Below are 12,819 nucleotides of genomic sequence, written 5' to 3'. Positions count from 1 at the left end.
ACTATTCTAATAGCCAGGAATAACAGACGGATTATCCAATTTTAGAAACATGTTTTTTGGATTTTGTTTGTGCTTTTCTACTCTGAGAGGCAAAGGGAATCCTTCTGACAGAAGCCATCTGAAAACTATAAAGAGATTTACATCGTCTTCTTCAAAAATCAACATGAAACAGCCAGTTCCTGTCAGGGTTCATCCCAGGTCAAACTCCAGTCCCTTGAAGACTTTCTCAGAAAAACTCCAAAAAGACCCATCAAAAGAGAAAAGTATATTACAGGCTATCACTTTGGGGTTTGGCTCAGCAGTATTCAGCTGTGGTTTCTTTGCAGAGGTCCGAGGGGGGGAGAGAGCGAGGGTAGAAAAATCGATGCTCTGTTGACAAAATCAATAAGCACTCTCCTCGGAGGGAAAACTGTGAGTGATGCTCTAAAATAACTTTAGGATCTAAAGCTTTGGCCTTGCCTCGGAGCGCTGTGGTAACGGAGGTGATACTGGATGGGACTTGTTTAAAATGAGCCATCCAAAACTGGCAGCATTTCCATGAAACTACACAGAGAATACACTCAGGGGTCAGGTTTGTTTGGTTTATATCTAAGATACATAAAAAGAGACTGAATCTCCTTTTGGGAGTTTGTATATCTTATTATTTTTCACTTGCCAAAATGTTTCAAAAGCCAAAATGTTGGTCCCATTCTGTAGAAAGTGAGATTTATATAGCAGGTCTAAGTGCTAAAATATAATGGCTGTCAGCCATGTCTCCAGAATGGCTGTGGTTGTAAAAAATACTGGCAGAGAAACTGAGGGAGCATGATGGGTAGTGCCTGCTCAGGCCCGTGAGACCTGACCAATCAGAGCAGACTGGGCTTTTCGATGGGGGGGTTCTTAAAGAGACAGGCACTAAAATAGAGGGTGGATAAAGGTTATACAGCACTGGAACACTTGGAATACTGGAATCTTTATAGCTGCTTATAACTGATCTTGAAATTTAACAAAATGTTTTGTTAACATTTAATACTACTATTAAACCCCACTTGACTTTGAAGAAAAGTTCGGGCTCCATCTCTACTTTTGGAAAATCCATCTGAGACTTTAAAAACTTAACACTGGGGACCTATAACCTTGGCCACTCGTGATAATTTGTCAGAGGCTTATACCTCCAGGGATAGTCTGGCACATTTCAGCAGAACAGCTGCTCTTAACTTGCACATACTGTACAAATCCAAACACAAGGTAAGGTAAGAAAATAGTATTTTAATGGAAACGTCTGAGATGTGACAGATTCGTATTTCAAGCTGGCAAACCACAGTGATAAGCAATCATGTCTCTAAAGGCACCAAATGGAAGCTCTGATTAATAGAAATCAAAATGAATTCACTGTAATTTCTCTTTCATAAACCCAAAAGCTTCTGTCTTCCTCCAGTCAGTCCAGCACTTCATCAAAGCCTGATGGAACGCCATTTAGAAAGTTACAGTAGAAATCAATCGACGAACCCAGCCCCTTATCTTATTCATCAAGCATGCGTCTTCCAGTGAAAGGCAATTCTGTGTTCCTTAATTAAAGGAACCTGAGTCCCAGAAAGCAATAAAAGCATCCCCTAATTAATTACACTGTGTGAGTGTCGCTTCTCGAGAGAGAAATAGAGCGACGAAGTGAGCGAGCGAGTGAGAGGGAGTGTTGCCAGCATACAGACTGCTCACTGCACTCCAACTCCCAGCACTTATCTCTTGTTCCGCCAGGTGACACGGCATGGAAAATGGAGATTCTCTAATGGGTGGGCTGCCCGTGATGGAATCCATGTTTGCTGAAACTCAAGGCTCAATTCACTTTTCATCACTTTCACTGAAATGGTATGGTATGTTGGAATAACAGTACTAAGCAAAGAGACAACTTTAAAACATTTCAGACACTGTGATCGACACGTTCTGTTCCTCCCTTCTGCGGTCTTCAATTCTGTCTCTGGACATTTTTATAGTTGTAACTTCTTCACGTGTAAAGATGGAGGACAAGGCAAGGACACGTCATCTGATTGACCAGTCAATTGAAAGAAATTAAGTTGCAAACTTTTTAAGTAATTGATTCATTTCCATTGCGGTCATATTTAAAGCAAAAATGCCCAACATTTTCTGCTTCAAGCTTCTTAGATGTGAGGATTTGCCACTTTTCAGTGTCATTTATCGTTATTATAAATAAAGAGTTGAGTTTTGGACTGTCGGTTGGACCAAAGAATGACAGAACATTTCTGAAAACTTCTTCACATGATTATATAAACACAGAAATATATATATATGGAAAATAGAATCTTGTTTCCCATCAATGCCAGAATCCCATACATAAATCATTTTGGGTCTGGTGGAAAATGTTTGTTGAACTTGGTGTTAAAACCTTGTTTTGCTCTAGATAAGAACTGCTGGGCAGCAATGGCTCAAAATGACTAATTACATTAAGAACTGATTATTTGTATGCTCAAAACCTTTCAGTTCTGTCTGATTCAGCCGGAGACGCATCAAGGACTTTAACAGTTGTAGCTTTTGAGGATTTTGAGGAAAAGGCTCTGAGGTGCCTCAAAGAATATAAGCAGAACCAAGGATTCTGCAGGGAGGACTAATCCTCCCTTAACAAGCACACACCCAGACATTAAATCTTAATAAAGCCAACAACACCAAAAGCTTAGCACACAGGGAGGAGGGTGAAGTGGTGGAGGGATCGGCAGCACCAAACGGCTTGAAATAAGGGTATTAGCGATGTAATGTCAGGTGATGACTGATGAAGCCTGAACAATAGACAGATTATGCCAATCAGGTGATGCAAGTGCAGGTCTAGCGCTCTGCACTTCTTCCCATCTGGTCAGCTAATGTTCATCGTCCGACATTCAAACTATATTTCTATCTTCTACGGCTGGATCTATCTCATTAGCACATCAGTCTGCTTATTTTGATTCAAGGTTTATCCCTGCATGGATCAAGCAAACTGCAGGGAACCACTCACCAGTGCACCACAAGGCTGACAGATGCGATGATCAAAAATATATTCAAAAGCATATTTAAATTCTACTTTGGGTCCTAATTATTAAAGACAGAGCTGATTTAACCAGAGAACGCTGGTTAAAGCAAAGCAATTTAAGAAAACCAACACAACTGAAAGGAGACACAAACAAAAACCATCTGTTACCTCTGACTGGGGAGACCACTGAACCATAGAGCAACTCAACCCACAAAAGTGACAATGAAGAGGAATACAACTCTGCTCTCTTCTCAGATTAAACTCTACTTAGCTCATATTGTCTGTCTAGCTTTCCCGGGCACACCAATTTTCCATCGTCGAGTTTTGAATGACACATCTAAAGTATTTTTAGCCAGTAGAATAAGAAATGTGATTTGCCGGAAAAACCTCGGCCCAGCTGATTTCGGCTCTGATGCACCACTGTGCTGGGTTTGGGTTTGCTGAGAGGCTTATCGGGAATTATATTTGAGCTGTAAATGGAGGCCAGAGAGCAGCAACCCTGGCATAAAGCAAGAATGCAGGTTTCACTGGCTGACATTTTGTGTCGTTTCCACATACTGTATGTTCTAAATGTCATCATAGATACACAGTTTGAGGAAAAAGCATAAAACAAATGGAGGACAATGAGTCATTCCTACTGTATGTGGTGCTGAGACACAGTGAGTGAGGTCATTTTCTTTTGCCCTGACTCTGTTAAATCACATGTTTTAGTAGTGTTTCAGATAATTCAAGGTTATTTTCAGAGTTTTGCAGTCCTTTCTATTTTTCCCTGTGATACTTCAGTTGTGTCGATACACAGTTTTTTTGTACAAGGACGGATTTCGGCCATATTCAGCAGTGATTTACACAATCTGACTTAATTTAACAGCCTGTTTGACCTTCTGATTGTTCAGTTCTGAACACATTTCTCACAGACAACACCAAAGTTATTTAAAACGATTGTTATCCTTAAACAACACTGTTACACAGTAGTGAATTATGCAGAAGTAAAATGGGGAAACAACACTTCTGGGTATTACCATAAATTAAGTAAGTCTCAGTATTTTGTCTGCTCTGAATTAACTAGGGATGTGACGATCCATCCACCCCATGTGATCGATGACTACTGTAAACATAGATAGGCACCTTTATTTTGTAATTCTCCTGGCACTTCTAGGTCACCTTGTTCTGTCCAAGCACACCTTCGTCCTTAACATTCATACAGTGCTGGCACCAGACAGATAATGGCAAGCAGCCAAGAGCAAGAGGACGAGGATATTCACCTCCCTCTTGGGAATATTTCATCGGCGTGTAAATATTTTGGATTTTGAAGAAAAGACAGGTCAACAAACAGGATCTCAGTCAGCAGCCAGCTAACACACAGTGACTTAAACCATGTTTTATGCGTTGGTTAAGTGGGCTTCTTCCGTGGAAGGGTGGAAATGTGCATAAGGTATCATCCCATATTGATTGCAGGCCCTTGTATTTAATCAAATTAAAATGGTATTGTGGCAGACTTTGTGATATCTGCATTGTTGTCCAAAGAATCGACAAGATAGAGTTAACTGGAAATCCTGATACAGTCAAACTCTCCATTAACATCTGTATGAAATACCTTTTGAGAAAAGCATTAATCTACAGTGTGCTACAAACTTTTTGCCTTTGCTTTGATACATTTAAATCATGAAGATGAATGCCAGCTCTCAACAGACATCTCTGTACTGGATCTATTTAGAAGAAGTTCAGCTGAATGCTTCCTCTTCTACATTGAGAGCACTTTACAATAGCGGGAGAGGTTTTTATGGACTGGATGGAGTTTGGCAGATGCATTAAAATGGGCCTGTGCGCATGTGTGTGTGTTTATTATAGCATCTGGATTATATCCACTTCCAGCAGGCCACACTAATCTAATGTGACAGGACCCTGTTGGTCAATTAACCTTGACATTATATCTTGTTATGCTCATGAGAGCAACACTCTGTCCGCGCCCTTTCCCTGTTGTGGCTTGTTTAAGCAAACAATATGAGTGCAGCAGCAGGGAGTGTCTTCCAGCTATACAGCGACTGAGAGCTGATGATAATAGAGCTCTCCTTTTATTCCAAACTAGGCTGATCTGCTTCTTTGTGATTTGGTTACATTTTCTATTCTATGAGAAAATGGGCACCTGTCAATACAAAACATTTGCGGGAAATCCTGTGAGTTAAGTGATTATGTTAACAGTGCATGGGCTGGATTTACAGTAATAGATGTGATAATGACATTTCAAGGCACAAAGAAAAGTAGTTATATGTGGTGGAAAGCTTTGATTTTTCACATTCAGGGTAAAGGTGTATTCACTCTGTCTATGTCTGGAATGAGTCATTCAAACAGACAGCTTCTGTGGCAGTGAAATCAGTTTTTGCATCAACTCATTTGGCCATTTCAAGTTGGCCAACACCAATAAAAGCACCAACTTCAGGCTTTTTACAAAAGATCCGGCGCAGAGACTGAACATACATTTCATCCTCACCTTAACCTCTCCAAGAAAAAGCCCATCTGTTGACCTGAAAGCTGGTGCTGGCTGAGTCTGATCTGGCTTTGGATAGACCACCTTGTGATGGTGTCTCCTGGCAGGCAAACTTTTTGTAAAGTGAGGGCAGAGAGTAGACAACAGGGCTTGTCGCCAGAGCAGCAGGCAGACAGAGACGAATGGCTCTGCTGATCCACCACCGTAATCCCCTTTAATAAACTCTGCTGTCTGTTGACGGTGAGCAGCCACAAAGTCAAACAACTTGAGACACTCAAACTGACGTATCTTTGTGTCGTTCCCTTCACTCTTAAGTTACAGCACAAGGTCTTTTGGTCTTGTTGTCGGTCTATGACACGCTTATTAGTCAGCACTGAGAGTGAAAGACACTGTCAGTAAGGTTGACAAGAGTTTTAGTCACAATGAAGTCCCAAAAGTCGAGCAAGAGTGCACACGAAAAAGCTCTCTGGACAATGTGCTGTTGTGGGATGAAACAACTTTGAAAACAAAACAAAAGAGTGGAGTGTTAAAGGATAAATTCAAAGAGTCACAGCCTGTGGAAAGAAACTAATCCATAATCTGGTTGCATGGGAACCTATTTCAAGGTCCCTAACCCCGACCCACTCTCTCTCACTTACCAGGGTCTCATGATCAGTACAAATTTTGTGAGATTGTTTATGCTACTTTCTAAATGTAACATTAGATTAATTGCCCAATGTATTTTATAAGACCTGTCAAAATTGGATTCAAGACATTTTTATACTTTTTTTTTTAAAACCCTGCATTGACTGCCTGATAGCACACAGGCCCTGATAAAGGAGATGAAAAAGAAAATATTATTTATTTCGCTGAAATGTCAATCGCCTGTCTGTGTTATTTGAAGTAATGGCTGGTGGAGCCAGCAGTCACGGATCAAACAGCCTCTGTGTTCAGAGGTTAATTGTTATCGGGGAGTAAAGCCTTGGGTGTTTAGAAAACTATCTTACTCGTTAAATTCAATACGCTGGTTTCCTTGGAAGCAACCTCTCTCCTCAATGAGAAGTCACAATGTGGTTTACAACGATTGCATAGTTGGACCTCAGTGAATGTCTGTGTGTGTGTGTGTGTGTGTGTGTGTGTGTGTGTGTGTGTGTGTGCTCATGTTTCTGTGGAAGTCATAGTCATTCACAACTTCATTAAAATGATTCATTTCTGTTGCAGGGAGAATCACTGCACACATTTTGTGTAACGCAATCATGTTAATCTATTTCAACTGCCAATTATTGTTGCTTGTTTCCCGCATTGTAGAGGTTCCATTGCTCTGCTTCTCTCTACTTCTTAAAATCTTGTTCACGTTTTATTTAATTTAGTTGGCAAAAGTTTCACTTGTTCCGATGTGAAGATTTGCTGCTTTTCTTGGTTTTACATCTTTGTTAATTAAATGCCTTCAGCTTTTGTATGTCGGCTAGAAATAACAAGCAATCTGAAGACACTGCCTCGAACGCTGGGAATAATTATGGACACTCTCAGTGTCTTCCTTGTAGACTAACAATTAACAGATTAATGAAGAAACATTCAACAGAACAGAACCAGAAGCAATATACCTAAGAACTAATTTGTCTATGCTGTCCATTGGCCTTTTAAATGATAATTTGTATGAATATTTGTATTTTCTTTTTTTAAGGTGTTTTGGTTATTACTGCCTGACTGCCCGTGGATAATAAAGATACCTTGAACTTTGAAACAGAATTATTAATTGTCAGTTGTAGTAGCCAAAGGCACATCAACCCAGTCGCCAGAATGAATGTTAGCTAAGACTGTTTCTGCCACAGATAAGTTCTTTTATGTTTGTTTAGGTTCTATTCTAATTTTTAAATTTTGTAATAATGCTTTGGCTCTGCTCTGTTTAGGTTTAGGCACAAAGACCATTTCATTAGGATGAGTTAAAAGTCAAGGTTTGCTTAAAATACCTGGGTTGGACACAAAAAAGCCTGAAAATATTGTCCTGTGAAAAATAGCAGGTTTTAGTCACCAATAAAACGCCTGGAGATGGTCTCCTTCTCCTGAAATTCTGCTAATAAGCACATAACGTGAATGTGACATTGCCCTGTTTGGTGTAAATGTCAACCTCCGACGTATGTGTTGTTTGCAGAAAACCTTAACTGCAAATATTATATCTTGATGACCGGGCAGCAAACACAATCTTAAGATCGCAAATGTGCCTTTAAAATACTTTTAGGACTATACTTCCTTGAAACATGTTGCTCATATAAAAAAAGCAAGTACAGCAAATTCAGAAAGATCGAAACAAAATCTGCTGGTGTTTGCAGCCTTGAGGCACCAGCCAACAGATGAGGGCAGAAGCAGTCTCAGTGAAGTGTCCTGCATATCCTGATGGACAGAAATGCAGCCACAAGTTCGGCCAGTTTGACAGCCCGATGCAAACAGCCTCAAAGCCTGCGGGGCCTTGAACTGGGTTATAAACCCCAAAAGAAAACGTTCTGCAGCAGCATTAGACGGGCTGCACGTTCAGCTTCTCCGCTCGCATATTCCTCGTTAAATCTGCTACCTGACTTTCTCCAGACAGTATCGATATTCCTCCGAGTAAACAAGTCTCAGGCCATTCATCATCAGTTTGGCAGCACCGGGGGAGCGAACTCACTGCATTTGATTGAGGGAATGGAGTAAGAAAACAGTAATTTAAAATCCTTTATAGCTGACAGGCTTTTTTTTTGTCCATAACTTTTTCTGCCCATATTACACAAAAGAAGCCCTCAGTAGGTTCTCAAGATCAAAATCGGTAAGCAATAAGCAATCGTCCTCTTCTGAAGTTGATGTGGCAGGAATACCAATACTTGTTCAGTGACAGATATACAATGCTGAGCCAGAGGGGACAACAACCTCAGCAGCCCCATGCTGGAAGCATAATACTGAACACTGTCAATCCTATTCATTCACCCTCTGCAGTAGAGCACGTTTTCTCGATGGATTCCCATTTACCATCAATAGAAATGTCTTGCTCAACCCCACATGGGGCTGAAAGCTCCCTCATATACCTTGAGTTATCTGAATATAAATAAGGTCTTTTCTTCTGGTAAATATGCAACCTACTGCAAACAATGTTCCTCTGTGAAAGGAGCAATTTTTCATGCTGACTCCCTGCACCATTACATCTCTGGAAAAGGAGACTGGTGGCATCATTTGTGGGCTTCTCTTCCACAGGAGTCATTTCCTGTTGTGAGAATTACTTCCACATGAGCCGGTGGATATATCTATATCTCGATTTGTGCTGAATGAAAAAAACCCTTGGATCTCCAGGCAGTGATTTATCCTTGATGTCACAATGACACCACGCAGTCAAATACGTTTAATACTGCAAAATTCTCCAGGCAAGAACATGAGGATGTGGAAGCCTTTGGTTGATAAAAGGGAAGGAGGAGTTGTATTATGAGGAAATGAAGAGACGGTTTTGAGTGAAAGGATGAGTAAGATAGAAAAACAGAAAATTAAACAGCAAATAATAAAGACAGCTATGCTTAATTTAGCAATTTATCATGTCAAACACTTAAATTGCTGTTGCCAGATGTTTATTCTCTACTTCACTCATAACATCATTTAGTAAAACAATTCCATTTGAGCAGCTGAAATATTAAATTTGTTGTTGCTTCGAGCAACAGAAAGAAAGCTGCAGTCCAAATTTTTGCACCTGATTCATTGGAAGTCTTTGTCAGAGGTCATGAAGAAACATTGACGTTTTCTTGTGCGTCAGCAACTGATGTTCACTCACAACCGCAGCTGAATCACTATTGAGTCATGGCTACACGAGAATCACTCTGAATGCAGTGAATGTTGTCGTCTCTGATGGACTCACTTCGAATCAGAGGGAGTGTAATTATAGACACATCACTTGTAGGTGCAAGGCTGCCAAAGAACGGCATCGATAAAAGGTCTGACACCTGCAAACTGGTGTATTTTTTAGATGTTTTCATGTCGTACTCCTACTGTGTACCTCAGCTTGAGTTTTTCTTGTAGTTTGCTTGAATTGGCAGACATTTATCTCCCCTTGGATTGTAATCGTGGAGCCCATTCAGATGAACACACAACTGTTGAAAAGTTTGGATTTGCCTGCAACAAAAGCTTGTTTGGGCAAAGTCAGATAGATGAGGGACCTACTCTATATTTTTGAATAGACGTTTATGTTGTTATTTTGTAGAGAGTTATTTAGTAGAAGTTGCTGTTTTGTGTTTTTGAATGATTTGCAAAGACGGTTATGTTTTGTACACTGAGAACCAAACTCTGTACAGTGGTTCAACCAGAGGGCAGAAAGAGACAAGGATACCTCAGTTAAATGAGAACAACAAGATATCAGCAATCTTTGGTAAAAGAAATTGGAAGCCTAGCGTGAAAATGTGCGCAGATTTTAAAAGGAAAAGGTTGTGTTAGGTATGCAGTCCACAAAACAGTCTACAACTAAGCTAAATTTAAACTAGTGAGGTTTTTTATTTGGCAAATTTATTCTTAAAACTGTAAAACAGAAATAGGAGTTTGGTTTAGAGTTGGCGCTATTGTATCGTGGACTATCAGCTGAACATACTAAAAACTGATGAATAAGTTTAAATCTGTTTAATTTAACCACTAAATAGACTGCAGAAGGCCCAAAGAAACATGATCCCATAGCTCATAGTCACTTATCCTACCAAAGGTAGAACCGAGAGGTATTTCAGGGGAATAAATGGTAACAACAGTATTCGCCCAGTATTCTTTATTGTGCAGCAATGTAATCATTTAATTAGTCTTCTTTTGTGAACTATTCGTAGTGTTTGCTGCAACTCTCTATGCCCGCTGCGGGACTTGATGTGTAGAACAATCAAAATCTGGTATATAGTAAATGTATTGCAATATTCTGAGCTCATCGATCTTTGCTAGCATAGTCAGCCAGAGGTGAGTGACATCACATGTCACACAACATAACTGCAGAAATATCATGTTATATTGATGCTTAATGGCCCTTTTGGTAAGAACTGTGTGACATTTTACGTACAACATTCTCAAATTTGCTTTAAATCAAATTCAGCAATGAAGAGTTACGGTTGCACCAGTTGTAGACAAATGGTGAAAGATGTTGATAAAAGGCCACCCAAATATGGTATGTACCACATTTGGTGAACAGCTGACACAATATGTGCCAAAAGAGCCATAATATACATCTGTCAAAAAATCCAAAATGGTGGAAAACTTGTCTTTGTTTTTCTAATTAATGCACAAACCTAAAATTAAGCTGTTGGGTACACTGTGTTGTTGATGGTGAATCAGAGCCATATCATGTTTATGGCTGCAACCAACAAGTAATTTCAACACTGAGTCTGATTTGATGATATATTTTTTGATTAACTGATAAGCTGCTGTGTTCTTGAAAGCAGAGGAAACACACTTACATGGTATTTTGTTCAGCTCATTCATGAACTTGTCCTTCAGCTTGGAAAAGGCCTCGTCCTTCTCGCCGGTGCCCGGGCCGGCCATGTTGGTGGTGTTGGAGCCAGCCGTGGCGGAGGAGGTGGTGGTGGGCTCGGGCGCCGCAGCCAGCGCTTCCCTTCGACTCTCACTCATGGTGACGATGCTGGGAAGCCAGGCAGATGCTGGACGATAGGAGGAAGAGAAAGACAAAACACAGCGGGTTAGATTTTTCTGCCGCTGTGACAGATGCATGTCAGAGGCTCGGCGCTTGCCTTGTCAGATGACTGAGTTGACGCAGACCGTGTGAGCAGCTGCTGGCTCAGCCTGGGTAAACATCAGCTGGGGTCCAGAATGAATTGGCCAGCTCGCTGTATTCAGAACAAAGCTACTCACTCATTGCTTAAACTCCAGATTAGCATCACAGAGCAGAGATAAAATGATTATTTATTACTCTCACACAGAGCTGGCAGTAAATCTTAGCGCGCCACTGGCTTAATTTAAATCGTGCTCTTTTACAAGTCATCCCAAATGTACAGTAAATAATGTTGCAGTGCAGAGAAGATTACTCATCCCCCATCTTATCACACCATGCTCTTTATACACAGCAGGTGTATTTACTCTACTTTCAGCTCTTTTGTGAGGAGGAAGGAGGAAACAATGTATTGCTTGTGTTAACCACTGCTTTGTGTGTGTGTGTGCATGTGTGTGTGTACACTGTATGTGTGCATTACACTCAAGTCAATACATGTGCAGTGGAAAAATATATATATATAAATAAATATATACTATGAGCATGAACTTGAATTTCTTGTAGTAGACATATATAACGGTCTAAGTAATTATGGCTGCAACCGAGGCATTTTCATTATCTGCTTATATTTAGATTTCAGTTACTGCCATATATGAGCAAATCTTCTGAAAAATAGCAAAAACAAATAAACATGAAATTCTTGTAGTTTATTGTCCAATGGCAGTTAGTGTCGTCCAGATCTGTACCAAAAGTTAATGGAATGTATTCTGGACCGAGATCCATCCTCCATCCAAGTTTAGTGGAAATCTATTGAGTAGTTTTTGTGTAATCATGCTAATCAACCAAATAACAACCAAACTACAAACAAACCAACCAAAGAAGCAAGTAAGTAACCACACAAGAAACCAATAAACCAACAAACAAACCAGCCAACCAACCAACTACACAACCAAACTTTTTTTTTTTTTAAATGAAACAAAGTGTTTTTTATGGGAAATTTTTTACCAAACAATAGTATGAGTTACCACTACACAAGTGTTAGTGTGTGCTTTTAGTATCATGACACACGACAGTTGAGCAAAGCTGCAGCGCCATGACAAGTCTGCTGCAGAAAGGAACTATTTATTGTCATCTCTTTCTGTGCAGGTTGTAATTATATATGTCACCATAGCGATCAAAGAGGATAATGGCACAGTTAAGTTGTAGGGTTTTTCCACCACTGCACAGTGAAGGTTGATGGCCTGTTTCTCCTTCTTCGCCACAGTGCAGAGCTCATAAACATTGTATGTTCTCATTTACAGTATTGCTTCATAAAGGGCATTGCGCTGGTGCAGAAAGAAAGACTTTTAAAGATCGCTATTTAATTTAAAAGTCTCAGTGTAACACTTAAAAATGGCCTTCAATGATATTCTTAACCTCAAAGAGCTGAGAACAAAATGCGATGGCAATTCATCCTAATATAATCTTTAAAACACGAAGGAAAAGAGAGTCAAATATATACACATATATTGCTTCAAATATTAAATTAGATTGCGAAAGAGAGCAAGGCAATTTACTCTGAATTACAGCAGAGATATGAAATGTTTCCTCTATATATTCAGGCTTCTCAGATACACTTTTGCTCTATCTGGACATGTTTGGGGACACTTTCTT

At 40.0% G+C, this 12,819-nt stretch overlaps 1 protein-coding gene across 7 annotated transcripts in view; it reads right to left on the bottom strand.

The window, feature by feature from the left end:
• Positions 1–12,819, bottom strand: part of syt1a (synaptotagmin Ia) — a 173,140-nt gene that overhangs the window by 32,321 nt on the left and 128,000 nt on the right. For all 7 annotated transcript variants that reach the window (XM_037121618.1, XM_037121624.1, XM_037121620.1 and 4 more), the window contains one exon: positions 10,898–11,098. In XM_037121618.1, coding sequence (XP_036977513.1) covers positions 10,898–11,069 — 172 coding nt within the window. In that variant the 5' untranslated portion in view covers positions 11,070–11,098. The remainder of the gene's footprint in view (positions 1–10,897; positions 11,099–12,819) is intronic.

This window comes from Acanthopagrus latus, chromosome 14 (assembly GCF_904848185.1).
Source record: "Acanthopagrus latus isolate v.2019 chromosome 14, fAcaLat1.1, whole genome shotgun sequence".
Classification (NCBI taxonomy): Eukaryota; Metazoa; Chordata; class Actinopteri; order Spariformes; family Sparidae; genus Acanthopagrus; species Acanthopagrus latus.
Note: the sequence above shows the minus strand (reverse complement) of the source record. Positions and strands in the feature narration are given on the sequence as shown.